At 39.1% G+C, this 24,581-nt stretch overlaps 1 protein-coding gene across 8 annotated transcripts in view; it reads left to right on the top strand.

Annotated features, from left to right (window-relative positions):
- Positions 1-24,581, top strand: part of TSNARE1 (t-SNARE domain containing 1) — a 478,612-nt gene that overhangs the window by 384,838 nt on the left and 69,193 nt on the right. For 5 of the 8 annotated variants that reach the window (XM_021387365.1, XM_021387361.1, XM_021387362.1 and 2 more), the window contains one exon: positions 16,344-17,470. The exons of the other annotated variants lie outside the window; for them this stretch is intronic. In XM_021387365.1, the coding sequence (XP_021243040.1) occupies positions 16,344-16,445 (102 nt within the window). In that variant the 3' untranslated portion in view covers positions 16,446-17,470. Of the gene's footprint in view, positions 1-16,343; positions 17,471-24,581 lie in introns of those variants that run through there. 8 annotated transcript variants of the gene reach the window in all.

The raw sequence follows: 24,581 nt of genomic DNA, 5'->3' as shown, positions 1-24,581 counted from the left end.
TGAAGGGAGGTGTGAAGAAGACAGAGCTGGGCTCTTTCCAAGTGGTGCCCGGTGCCAGGACAAGAGGAAACAGGCACGAACTGGAACACAGGAGTTTCTCTCTGACCTTCAGGAAGCACTTCTGTGCTGTGTGTGTGACAGAGCACTGGCACAGGTCACCCACGGAAGTTGTGGGCTCTCATCCCTGGAGAGAAGGTCACCTGAACATGGTCCTGGGAACCCTGCTCTGGGTGCCTCAGCTTGAGCAGAGGTTGGACCTAAAGGACCCAAAGGTCCTGCCAACCTCAGCCATTTTGTGGTTTTCTGATCCTGTGAAAACAAGTGGGAATTTAATGAGGGATAGGGACAAATGTCCCATCTCAAGTCTGAGTCCTGCTATGCCCTGGCTGACAGAGGGATCTACAGTGCATGGCTTCACACCCTGGCATGGTTTTATGACTTCTATCAATGCTGGGGAATGGTGAAGTCCTCTCAGTTTTCCTTTACATTAGGCCGACGTTTCTCACTCTGCTTCTTCCACCTATTTCAAGTGCTTCAGCAACTATGTTTTAATAAGGGAATGAGTGTATTTGTTCAGTGTCTGCTGTTCCAGACCCCCTTTTCCTGGCCTGTAAGTACTACCATAAGCATGATTAACAATATTTATTATAAGTGCACATTATATTATGCATTTTATGAGGCTTCTACAAATCCTTGGTCTTTAAAACATGCATTTCCACTAAAATTCCACCTAAGACAAAGTAACATGAAAATTATTAGACTGCAGCACCAAAAAAAAAAAAAAAGGATTTTATTTTTCAATAACACTTTATTTTCTGCAGATAGAGTCACAAGAGATCTTTTTTATTTGGCTACAACTGCTTTCACTATAATTTTCCACTCATCTGTCTTCTGAGAGGTGATATTTAGTCTGTGTGCACAAAAACTGCAAACCTTACACCAGGTATGCAGCTGTTTCTGAGATGGAAACCAAAAGCTTTTAATTGAAATGTAATTCTATGCTAAAATTATTCACTGGAAACTATAGGTCAAAATCACACAGTGGTATGTTATCTATTTCTGTGTAATCTGTTTTTACATACATCCAATTTCTAAGTCAGATTCAAAAATATTTACTTGTACGATAACATTCAAGAGTCTTTAGATAGGGAAATTAAGCTGATGTATGTAAAAATCAGTAAGTGCTTTGATATATTATCATGTGGAAAGTTAGTACTTATTTTGGAAAAGCTAGAGATTACAGGAGAAACTTAAAAGTGGGTAAAGCACTGATTTAGGGAGAGGTGATAAGATATGATCAGTAACTGCTGGATTTGAAGTTGATACTACTAGCTGGGACTAATCTTATTTAATATTTTCATAATATGTTATTTTACATTGCTGCACAGTTAGGAGATACTGGGAATTCAGATGGAGATCAAGGTATCACTGATAGTTAGTGAAGCAGCAAATATGTTTCCTAAGAGAAGGTACCAGGTTATTCACTTAAGGACTAATACTTTCCACTGCAAAATGTGACCTCATCAGCTGAAAGTGAGAAAGTGTGCATACCATGGTGAGAATATATATTAATCATCAGGATCGTGAAAACACATATATGGCCATAGGATGTGGCAGGCAAAGTTTTTCTAGCTCTAAGGATGGACCATTGCCATTGCCATCGCACCATGGTGATGTTAGTGTATTGTATAACATTGTATGCTGCAAAATTGAGTTCAGGTAAGAGCAGTGCTTAATAGGGGTACCAAAACGATGAAAAGATGGGGGAGATGTCACCTGAAGGCAAGCATACGAAATATGTATGGCGCCATACCAAAGAAAAATAAAGGCTGGGAGGAACTGTGTATCCCTTACAACAATAGTATCATAAGATCAAACAGGTATAACATATCTACAAATAAATGTATGCTAAACTTGGATAGGGACTGTCCAGGGGAAACCATCTGTGCAGGGTTCAGGTGGAGCTGATTAGCTTGTAAACGGGGATTAAAATGTGGTTGCTGGCAATATCAGAGGACAGGACACCTAAATAAATGAAAATAAATTCTAAGTAAACATTAATAACAAACACATTAGGAAAGAAGTGTCTCAGTCTCCTGTCTCATATGCATAACTCTGCTTGGCTCTTGAGGGACGTGGTTTAGAGGGCATGTTGGTGATGGATTGATGGTTGAACTAGATGATCTCTTCCAACTAGATGGTCTTTTCCAACCATAATGATTCTGCAATTCTGTGATTCTATTCCACTGCTGTAGCACTATAACCCATATTGGTTTAGAGGTACCTGAGACTGTTGGATTCTTTCTTAAAACTTCCACTCCTGTATGTATTTGAAGTAACAAAGTCTGATTATGTTTTAAGTACAGTAAAATAGCCAACTAGTGGGATCACACACCACAGTTCCCTTCAGGAAGGGGTGTTTGCTCCCAATAATTCAGGATGGTGCCATCTGCCTAATATTCTACTTTGAAATGTTCATAACTACTGAGAATTTTCAGTTGGTTCTGCCATCAGCTGTTCTCAAACCAGCCTAGAGAAAACATAGCTCATACACAGTGGGCTTTGGGTTATGTTAGGTTTGTTTCTTTGTGTGACAGAGAAATGGTACTTTTAGTAAGAGAATCTAACATCTTTTTCTTCCTTGTATAATTTATTACTTTAAACATTCACCTTACTTCCAAGGCTGTCATATCTGTGTCTTTTTTGTTTAGCTAAGTTATCTGTGTGTATTTTCCAAACTTTCATATAATCTGATTAATTGGGATTTCAGCGCATTATAACTGTGCATTAGATTCCATGTATAATATTTAAAGGAAGGCAATTAATTTTATTTAACGATGCAATTACAGAGGTACCTTGTTTATTACACTGATGTCCACATCCACATCAGACTTGTCTTCAAGAGAATTAATGTCATTTGTCTCATTCGGGACCTGTAACTTCATACCTCAGTAATTCTGTACTATCACATAAGTAACATTGCCAGGATCTCTATTACATGGGGACACCAGGTGACTTAGGGAAATTTAATACCCTGGCATTTTCAGCTGCAGAGCACTTGGTCCTTTTATTAATCAAGACTCCAGAGCCTTATCTGCCTCCTGATTAAAGATTTCAGCAAAAGGGAATCGTGCAAGTTTTAAGTACAGTATTTCTAATTAGAGACAAATTCAGGATATCACTTTGCATTACTTCTTCAGTAGGCATAATTAAAGAGCTGATCTGTAAAGAGCTCACTTGAAAAAATACTATTTTTTAAATCCTAGCAGCCTGCTCTTAGAAGACGGACCAGAAGAAATAGGGCATAAAATCTACCCCTCAGAAATCTTCCTGGGAAATGTCTTGTGGTCACTGTTGTCACCACGATGCTGAACATCTTTAAGAAAGGCAGGTTCAATCACACTACATAGTATGCAAAGGTGCACTCACACTATCTTCATGTGTGCTAGAAATATTTGGAGAATCACTTCAGTTTAAGAAGGAGTTTATGAATTACTGTAAAGAACTGGAGGATTTGCTGTAGCTAACAACTGCCAACTAGATACAATATGTTTAGTTTAAACTAAGTCATCTAGGCAAAAAATGGGGAGAGAAAGAGTCCTCCAGTAAGGGAATAATCCCATTCTGAGATAAGCTTTTGAGACTGGTTACCAATATAAATTATGCAATGCACCACACATGGCAACTAGGCTCCCCGAAGGCATTTGATGAGGCAGAGGACAAGTCTATGTAACCAAAATGGTTGACTGACTGAATGCTTTAGAAGCTCAGTAAAGAAATATGTTTCATCTGCAATCAGAAGCCTCTCTGGCCTGCACGTTATTAATTTCTGCACAATCTATGAGGAAAGGGTGTATGATACAGAACTGGGATGGAAAATTTCTCAAATGTGGTATAGATTTTAGCTAAGATAATTTATTTAAATATTATGAGCCCATTATCATAGGAAGCATCTGCTCCAAAATAATGTTATTTTGCTAATTTGCTTACTCTTCCTTCCTGCAAATTTATTTTCTGTTACCTGCTTGGAGCCAACTGGCTTGAACTTGAGTTTTAGGAACCATCACAGAAGTTTTGACTCCTACCGAGTATATAGTTGCAAGAGTTGTCTACGGCTAGAGGAAATACTTGTTCAGCATAGTCTTGCAGTCAGGTTAGAGCAGCTGGAAATGCTGTCACATCTCACCTTCCAATTAACACTTTTAAGATGAGATACTATAAATGAACATGTTGGTGTTCCTACTCTTGGTTTGTTCCAGCACCAGGGACAGCACTAGGGGGCAGCGTCCAAGCTGAGGATGCATAACTAGGACCCGAGACACAAAACCTCTGTGATTTCCATGAGAAGAGTATGTCAGATTACCGATACAGCTATTCCTTAATGGATGCTCACAGCATACCTGAGATGTCTGAAGGCACAGACATGGAGAATACCAGAACAGCTCAGTTGGATATATTCTGGGTGTTTGTAAATGAATAACATTTAAGTACTGTAAACCAGGGAAAGCTTGTATGAGAAAAAAACACAACTGTCACTCTTTGCAGTGAGCACTGGAAGTAAAATGAAGACATACATGAGCTTCAAATAAAGGTATTCTATCGCTTAGAGCAAAGCGCAGTTCTCAAATTTGTATTTTGAACTCCTAACACCACATTTTAAAACTGTGCTAATGCAGTTCAATATACTGATTGACTACAGGGCATTTACCTGCTAAAACTTGGCTGGATCAACTTTGTCATGACAAACTGTATGCCAGCTAGGTGTTGTCTCCCTGACATTTTATACTGCTGTTGAAGCAGATATCAAGAAGATAGCATTGACTCCATTTTACAGAATCACTTGACAGGAGTATGATGACATTCAGACTTGGTTGGTGATCCATTAGTTCATATTGACTCTTGAGGTGTGTGGGATAACAGTCTGACTTTTCCTTCCTCATCAATGGCAAAAGGGGGCTATGCTGGAAGGCCAAAGAGCACACAGGGTTACAGCAGATATGAGTGGAAAACCAACCTCATTACACCAAGCACTCGTACTGCTAGCAGTTGCTGAAACTCAAGTACTAAATTTCGTTGGGAGAATTGCCCCTATAGATGTGGAAAATAATAATTTAAATCATATAATCTTTATCATGACTTTTTTATTTTTCAATGTAAATAGTTAAATGACTAAAATAAACCTCAGTGAACCTCAACAATCTAGTTAAGGTAAAGGAAAGAACATTGACCTCACCAGAAAAAAGTGCCTCCACAGGCAATCATTCCCTTTCAATTTACTAAAATTATTTTAAGGAAAACAGGATGACACCTGCAGGAAATAAAACGTGGATAAGAATGTACTGAGAAAGTACAGTAGTGGATCAAGAAATCTGTCACATTTTGTTGATTTGTGTAGAGTTTCTGCATAGGGTTTTTTTATTTATGGACTTGAGGACTTGATTTTCTTCATACTTTCTTAATGTTGGTGGAGCACAGAAACAGGGAAAGCATGTGATGAGGCATTCCTAATACCACTTTCCAGCACTTAATGCTTCCTAGCTCAGGCACTTTCTTAAACAAAGTTATTATCTGTGTGCTTAGCGCTCTTGGATGGATATATATAGATTTATATATTTTTTCTTCCATGATTTTTCTTCTCACATTTTGAATTCACAGTCATTTAGCATCTACTGTCTTCCACCGTAATGATTTCCACAATCCAGTTTCAGGAAAAGAGAGGAAAATGAAATCTTTCCTTGTATTTAGTCTTGCCATGTGATACTTGCATATGATGGTCCATTGTTCTCGTATCAGTGATGATCTACTGAGGGAAAAGCAAACAAACCAAAAAAAAAAAAAAAAAAAAAAGGCAGCAACAAAACAAAATGAATGCATGAATAAATTAAAAAGAAAAAAGAAAAAGAAAACTACTCTTTCTGTAAAAGGAAGACAGAAGGGAGCAAATTTGGAGGTATACATAGTATTAAGGTGAACTGGCCTTCATCCCACCTTGTGAAGCTGTGGCACTAGAAGAGAAATAGCAAAGGGCTGCATACCATAGTGTTGCTGTCTCTGGACCACTGATAAAGATTATTTCCTTAAGGCATAGTTTCCTACCCAAAGGTATATGTCTGAATTTTGCACTGTGTACTTCTTGGATAACGTGTTCCAGCTGGTTATCCCAATGCTGTCACATAAATGGGACTAGACCCTTGGTGCTTCTAATGTTTGCTCATGATATAAGGGCAGGAGGCAATATCAGTGCAGAAAGGGAGGGAGAAAGTAATAAGTGATCCTGAGTACAAGAGAGGGTGAAATGTAATATTCGATGTTAAGCAGTTGAGAATGAGTATTAAAGAAAACGATCCTACTATCGTATAATTTAGCCCATATTATCAGAGACAGCAAGAGGGATATGAGCCAAGGATTAGGATGCCAAGGAGCTGAGTTCCAATCTTGGCTCTGCAAATGACTTGCTGTATGCCCTTAGGTAAATTCTCTACCTTCTCTCTTACTGCTTCTCTTTCTGTATTAACAGGATAATAATATTTAGATGAGCTTTGCATGGACTAATTAGTTAATGATTATAAAGTGCTTGAATATGTAAAGTTCAATGGAAGTGCTAAGGATTATGATCATCTTGGAAATAATGAGGAATGTTTATTAGTTAGTTATTGTGATTATTTCTTTTAAACCTCTTTATTGCTAAGTGTATAAGAGGCTGTCATTCATTAAGTGGGTTTTACAAAGGGATTTAAAAGGGAGAGGGCGGAGGCATTGCTTGGAGGCACAGATAGAGTTTTAACAGAAAGTTTTAAGAGTGCAGTAACACCAGTTCTCACCTGAATGTGGCAAATGGGAGGGAGTACAGAGTGGAGAACATGGAGCTGCAGCATTTGTAGACTCCGGTAGGTGTTATGCCTCTTCTCCTCCATGAGCAGTGTGTAGAGCACTCTCTGTCCAGTGCTCTACACACCGCTCCTCTGCAATCATTTAAGGGTCCTCTCTGTGCCACTGCAAAAAGAGGACAGAGGGATAGACAGCAGAAGAACGTTTTATTGAGTTTCTAGGATGAAGTCCATTTTTATCTGGGAGCTGGGCAGGGATGCACACCAAGAAGTTTTGCTTTGATTCTGATTAACCAACAAAACCACAGAGTAATCGTGGCTGGCAGGTGTCTCTGGTGATCACAGAGTCACTAAAACCATTCTATGATTCTATGATTCTAGTCCAACCATCTGTTCTAAGTGGGGTCAGACAGAGCATGTTGCTTTGTCCAGGTGGAGTTTGAATATTTCCAAGGCTGAAGACTCCATGACCTGTCTAGGTAACCTGTTCTCCTGTTTGACCACTTTCACAAAACAGCAGCAACAACCAAAAAGTTATTTTATGTCTTTAAATGGAATTTCCTGTATTTCAATTTGTGTCTTTGCATCTTGTCCTGGGCATTCTGAGAAAAAACCTGGTTCCATCTTCTTTTCCTCCTTCCCTTAGGTATTTATACATATAGATGAGATTCCTCAGAGGCTTCTCTTCTCCAGACTGAGCAATGCCAGCTCTGTCAGCCTCTCATTAAGGTAAATAGTCCACTCCCTTAATGAAATTAGTGGGCCTATTCCAGTATGTTCATCCCACCTTGTCCTCTGGTGACCAGCACTGGACAAAGCACTCCAGATGTGTCTCATCAAGGCTCAGTAAAGAGAAAGAATCACCTCCCTTGATCAGCTGGCAATGCTTATGTTCTTAGAATCATAGAGTCATTTGAGTTGGAAGGGACCCTTAAAGGTCATCTAGTCCAATTCCCCTACACTGAACAGGAACACCTACAGCTAGATCAAGTTGCTCAGAGCTTCATCCAGGCTGACCTTGAATGTCTCCAGGAAAATGCCTCTACTTAAAGCAGTCCAGGAAGTTCTAGGACATCTTTACTGCAAACGCACATTCTTTCTCATGTGCAACTGCCATCTACCAGGATCCCTAAGTGCTGCTCTGCAAAACGGCTTTGCAGCCAGTTAGCTCTCAGCCCTTACTGGTGTATAGGGCTCTGCTAGTGCAAGACTGTACACCAAATACAATACACACAAACACTGATCAGTAAATACAAGGGTCTCTCCATTTTCAGTATATTTTACCTCCTAATTTGTATTTGGTCAGCTCTTTTATTGCTGTTGTCTTCCATGAGCCCCTTAGCTGAAGGATTGCATTATGTAGGACTGACGATACTGGAGTGAGCTGACAGATCACTGCCTTGAGTAGGTTTATTCTCTACAGCCCAGAATGTCTGCAGTGCTTTCCACAGCATGATGTAGACGTGTTCTACATTTTCTCTAACATCCTAATCCTTCTAGAGTGTTTTGCTATCAAAGCCCCTAAAAGTATGTTAATACTTAACCTGTTAAAAGCTCTGCTTATCTTCCTGCCCTCCCACTGTCCCAAATAGGAAACTGCTGACAAGGCTCAGGATGAGATAAACCAGCTCATGAGGGTGAGAAGAAGGAAGGAGACTTAAGCTGACAGCCTTGATCTCCTCCTGCCATCCTTTTTCCTCCAGACAGCTCTTCAGAGCTCCAGTACAAGCTGCATGTGGAACAACTTAACGCGACAGTGTTTGCACTGCTATATCCCTCCCATGAGCTTCTTAAGGAGGCAACTAGATTTACTTCCATTTCTCTGAACTTCTCTCCTGGCACTGCAGCCCAGCCCTCTGCACATCCTGTCAAATGGTGACGGTGTGATCTACAGATGGCTTCTGAGAGGGAGACTAAGCTTATAAGTGCCTTGAATTTTCACATGGAAATGGATTTTCCATTGTAATAAGAGCTGACGGTACCTCTTTATAATCAAAATGCAAACTCCCTTCCACTGCTCACTGCTCAGGAGCACAATTGAGAGTGACAGAATTCATTACACAATGCAGACAGATGGAGGACTTTAAAAAGAACCATACATCAAGAGCAGAGGTCTGTGAGTATGTAGATAGTGGGCAAAAAAGCTTAAAAACTTCAATCCCCTCCATACTGCTGAAAATTACCAATCTTCTTATCTTGGCAAAACCTTATTATGCAAATAGTTGTCAAGTGGAACACTCAAATTGGCAAAATTACTTTATTGTAGCACTTTTTACCCTCCTTCCAAGAAAAGTCTGTTTTGCTCCTATTGTAAGTAAATGATTGATTACTCTTTCTGTTTCAGAATAGCAGAGAGTGGAAAATGATGTAGTAATACCATCAGTCAAACAGACTCCATTTAAACAGAGGAATGTTACCGTTTTTAGAAAGAAGCATGCCACTTTAAAATGGCCCAGTCAGTATCTCTTACTTTCTCTTGCTTAACAATTCTGGAGTCGTGAAGGCACGTGAGTAGACTGAGATTTTCAATACACAAAATAATTCCTTCCTTTTACTTCCATCTTTTTGCACTTCGATTCTTTTCAAATAAAATACGGAACTCGATGGCACTTTCGCTGTTTAAAGTATCACAGAATCCCAGAATCATTGAGGTTGGAAAAGACCTCTAAGATCATTGACTCCAACCATCAGCCCATTACCACCATGCCCACTGAACTATGTCCCTCAGTGTCACATCTGCATGCTTCTAGAACACCTCCAGGGACGGTGAATCCACCACCTTCCTAGGCAGTGTTCCAATACCTCACCGCTCTTTCTGAGAAGAATTTTTTCCTAATATCCAACCTGAAGTAATAGAGACTAGATTTTTCTTTCTCTCAGTATTTTTTTACTGTGTTACAGCATGGAATAGTTAAGTCTTTCAGTTTTATCTCAGCAATGAAATGTGTCCATTCCTTCCACAAGAGAAGTATTATTTCCTTTTCTTGAGAAGGCAAGAACTGGAAATGGCTAGTGGAGCAGAACTTCATACTGCCTCTCTGCAAAGGTATTCCACCTGCTCTCCAGCACCAGTTGAGACTGACTGCTGAATTGTGTGCAAAATACCGTCAGGTAGAACATGGTCAGAGTTCTTGGCACTGGCTTAGTAATGAATAATAAATGGCACCAGATAGGAAACGGATATAACATCTTCCTGGAATGGTTATCCCATTATTAAAGTGATCCTGTGAGCTTTTATTATAGGAAGCAGTGATGCAAACAGTCATGCTGTCACCACAGGTAGTCTTGCCATGATGTGAAGCCATCTACATGAGCAGATGGCATGAGCTGGTCATACAAATGTGAGCAGATTTCAACTGCCTTCCAGGGCTATAGGAATTCCTAGCAGCAGTGTTAGGAGTGATCTGGAGTGTGGACCACCAGTGAGTTTCCAGCCAACAAACAGATGCGTTCTTCCCTCCAAGTGATTATTGAACAATGGAATAATAAATAAATATTTTTTTTAAAGGCCTGTTTTTTATCCTTAGAGCTCCCTTGAATTGTTGTCGGTCATGCTAAAATGAGTGTGAAAGAAATCACAAAGCAGGGAATGTAACAGCAACTGAAAAACATGGCCATGGGCTGACATTATACCAGCTTTTTGGAGGTCAAGCAGTGACCATTCATCTCCTGATATGGCTTCAAAGAAAGAGAAATTCAGGTTGCTTGTTAGCTTCTCAAGTTTTTTGCAAGCTGCTTTTGCTGATCTCGTCATCCATCTTTTTTTTTTTTTCCTTTTACAATGTGACAAAAGTGGAAGACTGTCTACAGACATTGTGTAGGCTGGACCAGTTTGGCCAGTAGATGCACTAACAGTTGCAGCAGAGTCCTTGTGGGTTGTTCTGGGGCTTCTGTTAAACAGCTACATATGCTCATTGAACAGGATAGAATTCTGTTTGATCTGCTGTTTGCTCAGCTAGTCTTAGACTGCCAAACCTTATCAATAAGCTTTTGATTCAGAGACACTGGTTGTCCTTTTCCTAACTGATTACCATTTTGGTAGAGTGTGTCCTTGATGCTGTATGTGCATTCTCTTTTCCATCTTTTGTCAAGATCACTTTCCATCACCTTTGAGGGCACTGAAGATCTTATAGCCACATAGGTTAGATCTACACTTCAGTGTCGGAGCAGTACTTCTAAGTACAGTGTGCTTGGCATTTCCACCATATTAAGGTGCTTTTTAACTGTAGCAGGCTGGAGGCATCCCTCAGCTCAACAGGACAGGGGAGAAAGCAAGAAGAAAAAGCTCTTGGATTGAGAGAAAGATGAGATTGCTTAGCAGTCACCATCATGGGCAAAACAGACTTGATTTGAGGAAAATTCATGAAGCTTATTGCCAATTACAAGAAAGCTGGACAGTGAAAAAGACTGAAGTATCTGCCCCTCGACCCATTCTTCCTGGCCCCAACATCACCACTTCACCTCCAGTGTCCTCCAACATTTCCATTGCTTACTGACAATCCAGTGAACTTGCAGATAGTTAAAGTTAAGTGAAATGAAACCAGGCTAAAACTCAAGCCTTTTCTTTCTAGGAATTGCCTGCATGCAGAGCATTCCTGAGTATGGCATGAGGCCCTGATCCCCCAACCACACAGACTCAAACTTTCCTGAAACAACCTGTAACCTCCATATGGAGTCATAATGTTGGAAGCCTACAGGGCAGTGAATACATGAACATTTCTGCCCCGTTGTGTTGCAGGGAAGTACTGGAGAACATGGAAATGCTCTTGAATTCACTGTTTTAAACATAACTACATAGTGTACCATTTAAGCCTCACAAACAGACCTTTCTGCACAGCCCCCTCCATCCACCCTGCTTGCCCCTCATGGATCTTTTGAGACTGGAAAGGACACTCTGTTAGACCAACATAGAATCATACAATTGTTTGAGTTGGAAGGAACATTTGAAGGCCATCTAGTCCAAATCTCCTGCAATGAACAGGGACATCTACAGCTAGTTGTATCAAGTTGTTCACACATCCTTGTCTGGATCCCAGGCCTACCTTGCAGCATATGCACACACGGAAGAGAACATGTATACACTGAGATCTAAGATTTAATGAGAAAATACAAGAAGATAAGAAAGACAGTGGTATTCTTCTGCAGGGATCAGCCAGACAAGCATACTGATTGGTCCTATTTTGCATGCAACCTTCACTTTTAATACCCTTTTCTACTTACTTATCTTCCTTCTTGTTTTCTTCTTCTCCTCTTTTCCTTTGCACACCCCCATGCATTTGCAGGGCTCCGCAGTTTCCTGCACAGTCCCATTGTGGGGCCCCTTGGTTCACAACTGTAATGTTCATCCTTCCTGGAAGCGATGCCTTTGGCTTGTTTCTCACGCATTGGCATGACTGGGAACCTTTGCGTAGCAGTCACATTCTCAACTTCTACATACCCTTAGAGGCTCTACCTACAAAGAAAGTAATGTAGCATTATCTTCCCTGACTGGAGAACTAATAAATGCTTTGTGTAATTTGAATTCTTCAATAAATTGGTTCTGTTGTTTACACTTTGCATTGTTTTATCATCTCTCTTCAGTGCAACTCATCTTTTTTTTTTTTCTTTTTTTTTTTAATGATGGTATTTGTAATCCACTTAGGAAATACTGTGTTGTAGACAGCACCACTTAAGAAATAAATACACTTCACTTGGATCTATCTAAATAGCATGTTTCTGGAGTATTTTATCTGAAATGCAGTCTAAATATAAATAAATAGTTTTATCTCAGATTCCATATTTTATGAGTATATTTACATAGAGTACAGTTATAGAGTTTTGATCAGTCCCTTTGGACATTTGGCAGTTTATATTCAAGACAAGTACAAAATCTAGGCAATACGCATTCCTTCTCTTTCCTATAGGCATACAGATCTGCTGCCTGAAATATTCTTGCTCTCCTCTTGTTGACTTCAAATGGTGAAGCTTCACAGAATTTTGTATGTTGCATTGATAATGCATCAATTTTCGTAAGTAATTAGATGATCTGTCTGATTACTTACATATCTGCCCAATTACTTGTCCATGGAGTCTCATAACTGTGTTTTTAAAAGCATTATTCCATTAAGGTATCCAGACATAGCTAGCAAAGCAGGCCCAGAAATGATGCTATTTGTTCCAGTGGTTAATCAACCTCAAAAGCATTGCACCTTGTTTCTAATTAGAAAGTAACTAATGTCTGCTTCTCAATGACGCGATCCTCAGAAGGCTTTTTCACCAACTTAACTTCGTCTTCTTTTTTTCTGTCCACGGAAATAACTGTACAGATTAAGCATACTCTGGTTATCTCTCTTACTCCTTTTGCCTTTCTTTGTACAAGTAGGCAAAATCAACATTCATTCAGCACTTTGGAGTTTCCTCTGTATCTCAGCGTTTATTAGCATTTATTAACACACCCGTGGGCCAGGTCTACATGGCTGTTTCTTTAGGAACCCTTGGGAACAGGCTGTCCAGACTTGCTGATAAAAGAGCATAAAAGTTGTTTGAAATCCTCTTGTCTTCCTAATACAATGCATCAAGGCATATAAGCACAACATCCTTCATTACCAAAACATGCAGCAGAAGCATTTATTTGAATCACTTTGTATTTTTGTGTTTTTAATGGCAGTGTTCTCTCTCCATTTCAACTGGACTGTGACATTGCTGAATTTCTTTTCTTTTTTTATCCAGAAAATCCCCCAAACTCAGTTCTTTAGCCTGCCTGGAATTGTTTCTACTGGTGCATTAAGATTCTCCTTGTAATGCCTAGTAGTTATTAAATTCTGTCTATACTATATTTACATTTTTAAGCTTCATCTCTTAAATAATGGAGACACATTATATGTCTGTCAGCCTCTATCATCACTAAGGTTTGATGATATTGCAGCTTCAGGCAGGTCTTGGGTGTCCCCCACAAGGAGTCAAACCTGTAGATAGGGCATTGGTGCAACTTTGGAAGAGCTGTTGTTATCAATGTGGTGACACAGTCTGCTGGATATAAAACTAGAAGATGCAGTGGGCATTCATCCTCCATTCACAGCGTGACTCTTCAAATTTTTAATTACTGCCTACACTTTATCAGTGATCAGGGTGATGTTTTCACTAAAGGTCTTCATTTTTTGTTTGCAATATCAAGGCATGCTGGGCAGCTAAAAGACTATTCTTTTAAGATCTCCCACTTTTCTTTCTCATTTCTCTATTTATACTTTCTGCTGTCCGTTTTGCGTAAAATTTTCTCATCTTTAGGAGATGTACCCATATGAGGCACCAGTTATATATGTAAGAAGATACTGATTAAGAATTTATTCAGTTTTTCATATTGAATGTAATCAAATCATGAACACTTATCCCTAGGAAACTACATCTTTTCAATCCAGTAATTCATCTATATCCATCATAATCAGGCATAACAAAGTCACTTTATCTCAGATACACTAGCCTGATCTAAGCAGCAGCAGCTACAATTTTAATGTGTTATTAGTGGCTCCTTGTAAACTTTTATGTTTCACAAACTGAAATTTCTCTTAACTGTTTTTGATTTTTGTTGTATTTTCTGATTTTAATTTGCTTATGGATTAAATTCATTTTCTCTGGTTTCTTTTGGTAGTTATAAGAAATTCCCACTACAGTGTCTGCTGCTGGACTTCATATATCAGCTCTGCATATTCAAAATTTGGAATTACTCTGCAATAACTACTCAGAAATAATTCTTCAATTCTGAATTGTTAATAATTCTTTAATAAGTAGCTGTGTCTTTGACAAAGAGTTCTTACTGCCCCTCTCCCCACCCTTTTCACCTTCTTGGGCCTTTTTAAGTAATAAAGTTCTTAGCATCTGAAGTGATTTTTTTTGATCTTCTGAAAAGATTTTCATAATTTCAGTTATGTACATTTATTCATATGTAAGAATTTCCAGTTTCCTTTGGTTTCCAGATATTCAGTAGAGGTATGCAAGTAAGCTGAAAACATCTTATGTACATGGTCTTTGGCATGTCACGTCCATCAGTTCAGCTCTGTAAAGTTAAACTTTGCAGCACACTGCCTTTACACAGCCTCTCCTTGCATTGTGAGTATGGTTGATGAGACAGTATTGAACTAGAAAAGATTATTCCTCCTCTTTATGCAATTTTACGAGTTAAAACCCAAAGCTGCAATGAAACTGAGGGCCCTCACTATAAGAAGGACTTCAAGTCTCTGAAGTGTGTCCAGAGAAGGGCAGCAAAGCTGGTGATGGGTCTGGAACACAAGTCTTACAGAGAGCAGCTGAGGGAACTGAGATTGTTTAGTCTGGAGAAGAGGAGGCTCAGGGCAGACCTGAGGCACTCTGTAATTCAGGTTCTGGGGAGGTGGGAGTCAGTGTAGGAAAACACTTGGACACAGGGTCACCCCGACAGTTGGCAAAGGGAAAAGACAAACCCCCGCCCGCCCGCGTGGGAAGCAGCAACTCAGTATGAGTTCAAACAGCTCCATTTTATTAGGGCAGCAGCCCTCTCTTATATAGCACACTTGTTTACAAGCCAGGTGCCCCACACATATCAAAACAAGATAGGTGTCCCACAAACATCAAAAGTGTCTCACAAGAAAGTGTCTCAAAATGATATCATTTCTCAGGCTATTTTGGAGCACAGCACTTGCTGTTAATTAAAGCACTACAAGCAGTAAATTCCACACATACACAGCTTACTTCTTATCTAAGGTCATACCGTAAATCTTTGAGAAAAGTCAGCTACGCGCTACCAGGCATGCAATGTTTCCCAACAAGTCAGTCTCCCCGGTAACAGAGAGGCCTCAAGTTGTGCCAGGGGACATTCAGGTTGGATATTAGGAAAAATCCTCCATCCCTGGAGGCATTCAAGGCCAGGCTGGATGTGGCTCTGGGCAGCCTGGTCTAGTGCTTGGTGACCCTGCACACGGCACAGGGATTGAAACTAGATGATCTTTGAGGTCCTTTTCAACCCAGGCCATTCTATGATTCTGTGAAAAAACTTCTTCTCAGAAAGAGTGGTAAGGTATTGGCACAGGCTGCCCAGGGAGGTGGTGGAGTCACCGTCCCTGGAGGTTTTCAAGAAGGATGTAGATGTGGTACTGAGGGACATGGTTTATTGGGATGGTGGGGATAGGTTGATGGTTGAACCAGATGATCTTAGAGGTCTTTTCCAACCTTAATGATTCTGTGATTCTATGAAAACTGCAAGGCCAAATACTGACTTCCAGGGAAATCCAAACATAAGGCTCTTAATCTCCATCTGCCAGATGAAGTTTAAATCTATTTCCATCCTCTCCTCCCAGGCTACCCCTCACTTTCCAGAGAAAGGGCTCAGCTTCTCCAAGTTTCTGTACTGTAACTATAACAGAAATATCTATACATGCTGGGCAAATACACAACAGTATGCATTTGCGTTTGTTCTGATATCAGACCTCTGACATAGCCTTTCACTGACATGACTCTGTCGTTTGTTGCAGTGCACTCCTGAATTCAATACTGCCTTGTTGTTTCCAGGTCTTGAGTCATCTTAGACAAGATGCTGGGGAAAAGCTAGACACAAAGAGGAGGTCATGCCAGTTCCATGCCTACAGATCTCAACAGGAAAAATCCATCTAAGAACATTACCAGTGTCTTTGTTGGTTGTCCTGGTGAAGATGAAGGACTGAATAAGCCCCAAGCTTAGAATATCTTTTGCCCAACATGTAGTTCTTTTGTATTGCAACCCCAAACAGCAGTTAAGTGGAAATACTGTTTATACATATTATAGATAATATGTAGTAATTTTTTTTTTTCCTTCCGGAGGACGTGTCTTTTCTGGAGCCTTCACACCTGTCTCCTAACCCAGAACTTCTGTACTCTTGGAAAAAAATAGTCTGGAGACTGGAATCTTCCACTGCAAGGAAAAGTAAAGGAAAAGATAAAGAGCTCTATGAAAAAAAGGAAAATCATTTTTTGAAACCATACACTTTCTTCTCTTTCACTGCCACACCACATGTTCATTTATTGATTCATTGCAGCTGTAAGATGACAATCAAGAGACCAACACCCGAGCTCAGCTAATGAGACCACCAGAAGAACTCATTACAGAAAAACAGTAATTCCCTCAGTTCCTTCACCTTGAACACGTTAGCCTGATGTGTCTAAAAAGGCTACAACTATGGCAGGTTTTACAGGTAAAGCATATAGGGTTTGAGTAGAGCTCCAAAGCTATTCCCGCTCACCTCAGAACATACAAAATGCAAAATCCCTACCCACCTCTCCTTCTTATGAGCTGTTGTTCCAGCAGAAGCTTAGAAAGAACGGCCTAATTCTGCCTTGTCAAGACAAAGTAACACCTAGGTACTAGCAATTTGTAAATCTGAGACATTCACATTTTCCTAAAGAATAAGCCACATCAGATAGTATTTCTACTAAGCATCCAAGGAGAGGCACCTTGATATTTTTCTGCAATTTTCTACATCAAGAATCTGAGGACTTTGTGATCTGTTATTAATGATAATGTGCTGTGAGAGATTAAGCTACAAGTACAGACAATTACAAAAACAAATATTCCACTGTCATGCTGTTACCTGTGTGAAACAAATAATGAAAAATCTCCCCCTCACACCCCGAACTGTTAATAAAATTTCAGCTCAATTAAACAGCTGGAGAAAAGATACGTTTTTCTTTTTTGTTGTTGTTCTTGGAAATTATCATCTGCATGTCTTTCGAAAATGAAAAAATAATAGCATTCACCTGCCTGCCATATGGACCACTTCTGAGCCTTATTTAAACAAAAAAAAAAAAAAAATGAAACCAGTTCCAAGATCTTTGCATGAAAACAATGAGAGGAAATAAAACAAAATCTGGCAAGGAACAAGGTGTATGGATTAGTGCCCAGAATGGCACTGCAGTTAGAGCTCAAACTTCATTAGATATTCCTTTTTTCTATTTCTTGGCTCCAGTGAAAGTTCCAAGGTGGCAGCCCTCCCACTGACATGGCCGTCAAGCTCCTTGAAGCATAAGAGACCAAATGTTAGTAGACAGTTGAAAGCCAAGAGTGGTCCAGAACTTTATGACCCATTGAGCATGTTTTATGTTCACCCACCACAAGCTTTGCACTGGCATTGATGGAAGAGAATCCTACAGTTCATGTGATACTTGCAATTCACCTATTGGTTCAGTCTTTTCCTCTTATTTTTAAAATGTATTTACTAACTTAAGAGTTTCTGAAGGATGCTGGAGTGAGAAGCTGGAGAAGTAAATCCTTAGTTCAGACACAAAGCCTGTAGTGCAGAAATAGTGGCCTGCAAAGCCAATTTTTGCTTCCGTTTTCATTTTATTTCTTATTAACATTATTTATTTAAGTCTGGAGATGGGAGAGTAGTCTAATATTCATGGTCAGTTAAGTCTTTGGCTTCCTTACTGCTGAAATTCTGTTAACAGCTTTGTCTTATAAACATCTGACTTGCTCTGGGATACTTCCGTTTTCGTTATTTTCCTTGTTTTCTGACCAAACCTTTTACACAAAATTTATGACACTTAGATTGTCTAGCACCACTTGTGTATATGCTTCTGGTGTTTCAAACAGAAATCAATGGCACTGAACCAGTGACAATGAAAACATTTCCCAGTGTTGATGTAATGTCTTTTATAGCTCTTTGCTTGATTGAGAAGCAAAAGACATGACTTAATTTTTCTGCTTTGTGACATATTTCCTGGTTAGAGAATTTATCTTTGAATGGATCCAGAAGGAGACCTTTGTGTTATGATACTTTGTATTATAGTGCCTACACATAAAAGATTTTCATCCAGAAATTATTTTACAGTACTGAATGAGGCAAAATCTTCAGAAAATTGCAGTATTAGGTGAATGGCACTGAAAATCTTCACCTTCGGTACAAAGAAAAAAAAAACAGAGCTAAGACAATAGTTTTGCAGTGTCTCAAAGCAATGTTACAAGGATAAGAGCCATGAAGTCTCTGAAACTGTCACTCACTGTGATACCGAAAATACTTTGGCCAGATATAGATCTTACCTTGATAGGAGAGTGAAAAAATGAATTATTCTTTCAAGTCTCTGCCTACTACAGGCTGTTCCTTAAGCCTGCAGCCAACTGAGCCTTCTGGTGGGACAGCAGTTTTCATGGGCAGTAGGTAATTACATTTCCCTATAGCACAGAAGCATACTCTGAGATCCTTGAACTGAAAACCAAGTTATTCTGTGAGCTGGAGAATGAATAGCATCTAGCTTAATGTCAGCTGTGCCACCCTAAATTTCTCTTTTTCTAACCTCTCTTCCCTTTGCTTATATTGGAAAAACATGGTGTTTCTTGAAGCCACGCTATTTGAAAACGGGTTTGCAGTTTTAGCAGATGACTGCTGCCAAACCAAAGGAGTGGGTATCTTCTCTTCAAGGCATCAATAGGAACATGACTATGTTAGGGGTTTCTGTTCCTCTCTCAAATATGATTAAATATGTGGAATTTTGGAACTCTTGGGATCAAGGAAAGAAGCTAACAAAAAAAAAAGCATTTTCTTGCAAATTACAGAGCTAATGACAGGGCACGTCAATCCTACTTTAAGAGGATCTGGTTAGAAGGGAAAAAAAGATTTTAAAAGCATGTAGTTTCAGATTCAATTTTTATCTGTCAGAAATAATCACAGAGAAGATCAGAAAAGCACAGGATGCTTGTAATGTACATTTGTAGAGCAGCATTTTGCCTATTTATTAGGGGACTCCCTGGTTGTAGAACTCGTCCATGCCCACAGTTTAATAAAGCACGTTATAAAATTTAGGAGGATCATGGATCAAATAAAAACCAACAACAAAAATAATTTATTGACATTCTCAGTTTCTTTTTAAATAACAACCCCCTACTGCATGTTTGGACTCAATTTGAATCAGAGACGGTGAACATAATAAAACAGTTTGTTTAGTTGTTTTTGCCTGTCTCTCAGTTTAGGTTGGATTCCAGCAAGAATTCCTCTAGTTTCCAATAGACCGTGCTGTTCTGCATCTAAACCAAGAAGGATGGTTGAAAAGCGAGAACTTCACAAGTAAATAAGACTAAGGAGGCAACCAGGTCTTGGCTATAAGAAGATAAAACACTGAAGGTCAAGAACTTAACATCTGTTGCTCACTGGTATCTACAGTGGGTTTTTTCTCATCCACTTTGGATAAAGGATGCTTCTACCTATTCAGGTTTCTCTCTTACAGAAAAAGAAATATATCTTCAGATTGTGAATCTGTGCCCCATTGTTTGAGTAGAAAATATTCCAATCTTCTATTCAATATTTTGCTAAAAAACAGGGACCCAAATTCATCACTGGTGATGAATTTCCCTTGGAAATTTGTTTCTGTTTACTCTGTAATTCTAGAGCTGGCAGTTAAACAATCATCATATTCCTTGTAAAATCTTTTCTCCATCTAGCTATCAAATTAGTGTTGCCATTTCTGATATAAATTTTTAGAACTCTGTAAAGAATATCCTAAAATCGTACTTTAATTTTAAATATCTATGTATATTTTCCCCCTTGGGAAATAATTATACAGTCTAATAGATCTTGATGTTAAGGCTTTTTCTTTACTCAAATTTAAATTACTTTCTTTTTTTTTTTTCCAGAAGCATAATGTATTCCTACTGCTCCTTCTGGAACACTCAAAATTATTTTCATCTTATACTTTAATTTTTGGGGGTTTTTTCTCCACTTCCCCACAACAGTTTTATCATTTTTTTTCAAGTTATTAATACATAAAACTTGCCTTCGTAAGTTCCTTGACATTTTTGCAGATATTCTGGGAACAGATTGAATAAATTATATTATCAGATGTTAACCAAAGTAGTGGCCTATTATGAATGAAGAAAAGCAAATAATGCTAGATCAAGCTTGGCATTTTAGTTCTTGCAATATGTGAACCGTTGCGTTATGGAATCTTTTGCTGCTGTAGCAATAGCCAAACAATAACTGTGTGCCTGAAGGCTGCAGTAGAACATGCATCTCCCTCTGACCTTTTGTAGCATTATTTTGGTGGGAATGGCTGCTTCATTCTGCAGCCCACTCTTTTTCTGTCTGCATGCACGCAAGAGTCAGTGAGTGTCACTGTCAACACTTCATGGTAGCAAATTTTGGGTCTCAAGATGTAGTGGGGGGAGAATAATCTCTAGGAAGGAAACCAGCTTTGCTGCTTAGTAGGCCTGCAGCAATCACCAACTTTTTCAAGCGTCACCACACCATCAGCTGTCAGCGCATGCCATCCAATAAAGTCATCCATGATTAATTATTCTTAAATGACAGCAGCATATTGAAACAAGCTGATAGCTGCTGACAGTGGAAATCCAATTAACCTGAATTACTATCTTGATTGTGGCTCAATTAATGTCAGCTGTGCCACATCAGAAGTGAAGGCTTGGCTAATATAATTGTTTAATTAATTTACTGCAGAGATTAGTTGATGTGGGACTGCCCTTATGCTGACTTCTTTTCTTGTTTTCTTTTTTTTTCTTTCTTTCTCTACTGAAAGAAACAGAAAGAGGAAGCAGCTTGCTGTCTACAGCTTTTTGCTGAAGTGGATAAATGAAGTTCTGTCTTTAAATGAGGTTTGAAAGATCACAGAGGGGATAGAAAAGCAGTTAAACTTCTGTTAAGAATTGTTGCCCATTGCTTTAGTGAGTTTTGCTGTGCCCTGTAGATGAGATGCAAAGGGATGGTAAGGACTTCTCTTTGATGCGTTCAATCTGAAACATGATGTTGTTGTGTATTAATGATTTTTCTGCCTTCTGAAGTATGTGTAGCAAACAACAGGAAAGCCTGTTAATGAGTGATGGATTTATTTATCTTCAGAAATAGAAAGTTGAGTCAGAGGTGACTGCAAGTTTTGTTGGTCATTGTGTGATTATCTGCCTGGTGTCTTGAGATTAGTTTGTACTCTCACAACGCTTGTGCAAAGGCAGACTTCCATGGTAAATAATTAGAGTATTAAGAAATGCGTTATGAGCAATGCTAGGAATGACTCACTAAAGAAAGGGGTCTGCTGGTGGTTCTTCCAGTTGAAGCACATTACAGTGGCTGTTACAGTCTTTGCCGTATCCATTTAAATTAATTTAGTTCTCTGCTGGTCAGCTTTCAACAACTGTAATGCGTTTAAAAGAAACACCATTCTTCCATTCGTAAAGAGGAACACAAGAAACAGAGAACTGCCACAAAACAAGTGTAGGCCTGAGGATTACACTGAACCACTAACTAATATGTTGGAGTTTGTGAAGTAGATCAAGAGGAAACTTTCCTTCATCTGCACCAGAAACTTAAAAATATTCTTAAAAAAATACAGGCAGACTCAGACTGATCACCAAATAAGAGGATTAGAGTGAAAAAAGGAGCTCTAATGACTTAAAGGAGCTAGCATTAGTAAGTTGAACTCAATGAATTAATATGTTAAGCATACAGGCTTTGACAAGCAGTAAGGGGAAAATATACACACAGCCACACCACATATCTATATATATATATTTTATTTCCATGGGGAGCTCAACTATTTAAGCTCTTGTCATAGATACCAGAGAGGAAAGGAACAGAGAGTTAAAAGCTTTGATCAACAGTGTGGAAAGAAAGAAAGAGGAAAAAAAAAAAGCTGGGGCGCTTAACAATTTCAGAGATTCCCTTCATATATCCAGAGTGTTCAAAAATATCTGGTTTCATAAATGCCAACCTCAAAAAATTCTGTAAGTGGGGACCTCTCTGGAGATTTCTGCCTTTGAATTGTTCTCCAAATACCACCAGCACGTAATCTCCCATGGAGGTTTCAGCTGAGGTGGAAGTTCTCAGAACTATGAAAACTTTCTCAGAGCTTCAAACCAGTCATTCACTTCAGTTTTTGGGATTATGGTTTGGGAGGATTTGCAGATAAGCCTTTCCCTGACAGCTGATTAATATCCTCATCTTCTCAGCAGCCTAGTAGATCTGCCTGGTGCAATACTGAGAAAAATGTCACAACAAACTGAACTATATAAAAAAGTTTTGTAATTAACGGGGTGCAGTAGTTTATTAATTTTTGTCTTTAGATCATAGAATAATCACAGAATGGCTTGGGATGGAATGGACCTCAGAGATCACCTAGTTCCAAGCCTCCTGCCACAGGCAGGGTTGCCAACCACTAAGTCAGGTACTAGATCAGGTTGCCCAGGGCCCCATCCAGCCTGGCCTTGAACATTTCCAAGGATGGGGCATCCACAGCTTCTCTGGACAATCTATTCCACTCTGTCTGTAAAGACTTTTCCCCTGACATCTAATCTAAATCACCCCTATCTTAGTTTAAATCATTCCCCCTTGTCCAACCACTGTCTGCTCTTGTAAAAAGCTGATGTCCCTCCTGCTTATAACATAGTACCTAAGTGAAATTTTCTTGTCTTGGTTAAAAATTATGCTTGTGTGATGTGTTCTCTACCTGTTTCTACCATGCTAGAGAATCACACCTCTTTGTTGTCTTGCTGAACAGAAGAAATGTTTGCAGGTTTTTTTTATCCCTTTACACAGCATAAATGGCTTGAGTAAATGTGCTTTCTACTGCAAATATTGCAAATCAGCTCCTAATCTGCACCATGACAGAAATCGTACGCAACTATACAAAGATATATGTATTTAATAAGTTTTGTTGCTTTCTTCTCCCTTGCAATGAGATAAAACTGAGAGACAAAAGCTATTTTCTCTTTTGCCCATAAAGACTCCTGTTTTCATTTAATTCTTAATTTTGCAGATTGTCCTCTTGTTGCTGCTAGTAGTGGATGTGCTCTGTAGGAATGGCTGTTGGGACCTCGCTTTCTGGTGTTCACAGAGCTCCACTGTGCTGTCCATCACAGTTAAATTATTACCACATGCTTTGCATAACCGGACCTCTGCATTGGCAGCACTGACTGGGTTATGCCTAGACCTGGGGTTCGATCAGCAGGGCCAGTGTCCAAAGGCGATTTGTGAAACAATGGTGTTAATCAGATATTTGTAACATACTGATCTCTTTTATTCAGGATCCCTTGCAAATTGTAAGTACACAAGGATTTTGACATAAATGCAGGAAATGCACAATTATGGTAGCAGTAAATTTTGCAAGATGCTTCTCAATACTAATTTCTTGTCAGAAACAATAGAAGGTATGGTCCTGTGATCGTTTTCAACCTTCAAATCAGATACTGTTCAACTTAGTTTGCTAGCTTAGTTCTGAGTAAAATTCAATTTAGAACATCATTTTAAGGGCAATATTGCAGAGAGCTCTAAACAGTTGTTTTAGAGGTGAATGAAGGGGACTGTATTGTTTACCTGCACCATATGATTGCCAGCACCATACTCATAGCTTTATTATGTGACTGTAATTAAAAAGAAGTACTGTCATCCAGGAAAATGATAAAGCTTCTAATCACAGAAGTGGCTGAACTGGTTTACCTGAAATAAAAACAAGGAAAACTCCATCTGGAAACAGACTGGATATAAAAGAATCAATGATTATGGATTGATACTAGCAAAGAATGAATTTAAGTATTTAATGAAATTATACCCTTAAACTTATACAAGGAGCTAGAACTTATGAAAGATCGCTTAACAGTTTAAAGAGAGAAGGAGGCATAAATATTACAGCTTTCTGCATTGTCTGCTATTTTAAGATCTATATGTTTTCATCTTTGTATTTGAATCCTATTTAGTCCTGAACTCTGTTTGACTTTCCCTGCACCTCCATTTAAAAACTGAATGGGAAATCTCAGGAGAATACATTGCAACACAACAT

The sequence above is a fragment of the Numida meleagris genome, chromosome 2 (assembly GCF_002078875.1).
Source record: "Numida meleagris isolate 19003 breed g44 Domestic line chromosome 2, NumMel1.0, whole genome shotgun sequence".
Classification (NCBI taxonomy): domain Eukaryota; kingdom Metazoa; phylum Chordata; class Aves; order Galliformes; family Numididae; genus Numida; species Numida meleagris.
The sequence above is the reverse complement of the archived record's forward strand: the minus strand, read 5'-3'. Positions and strand labels throughout refer to the sequence as shown.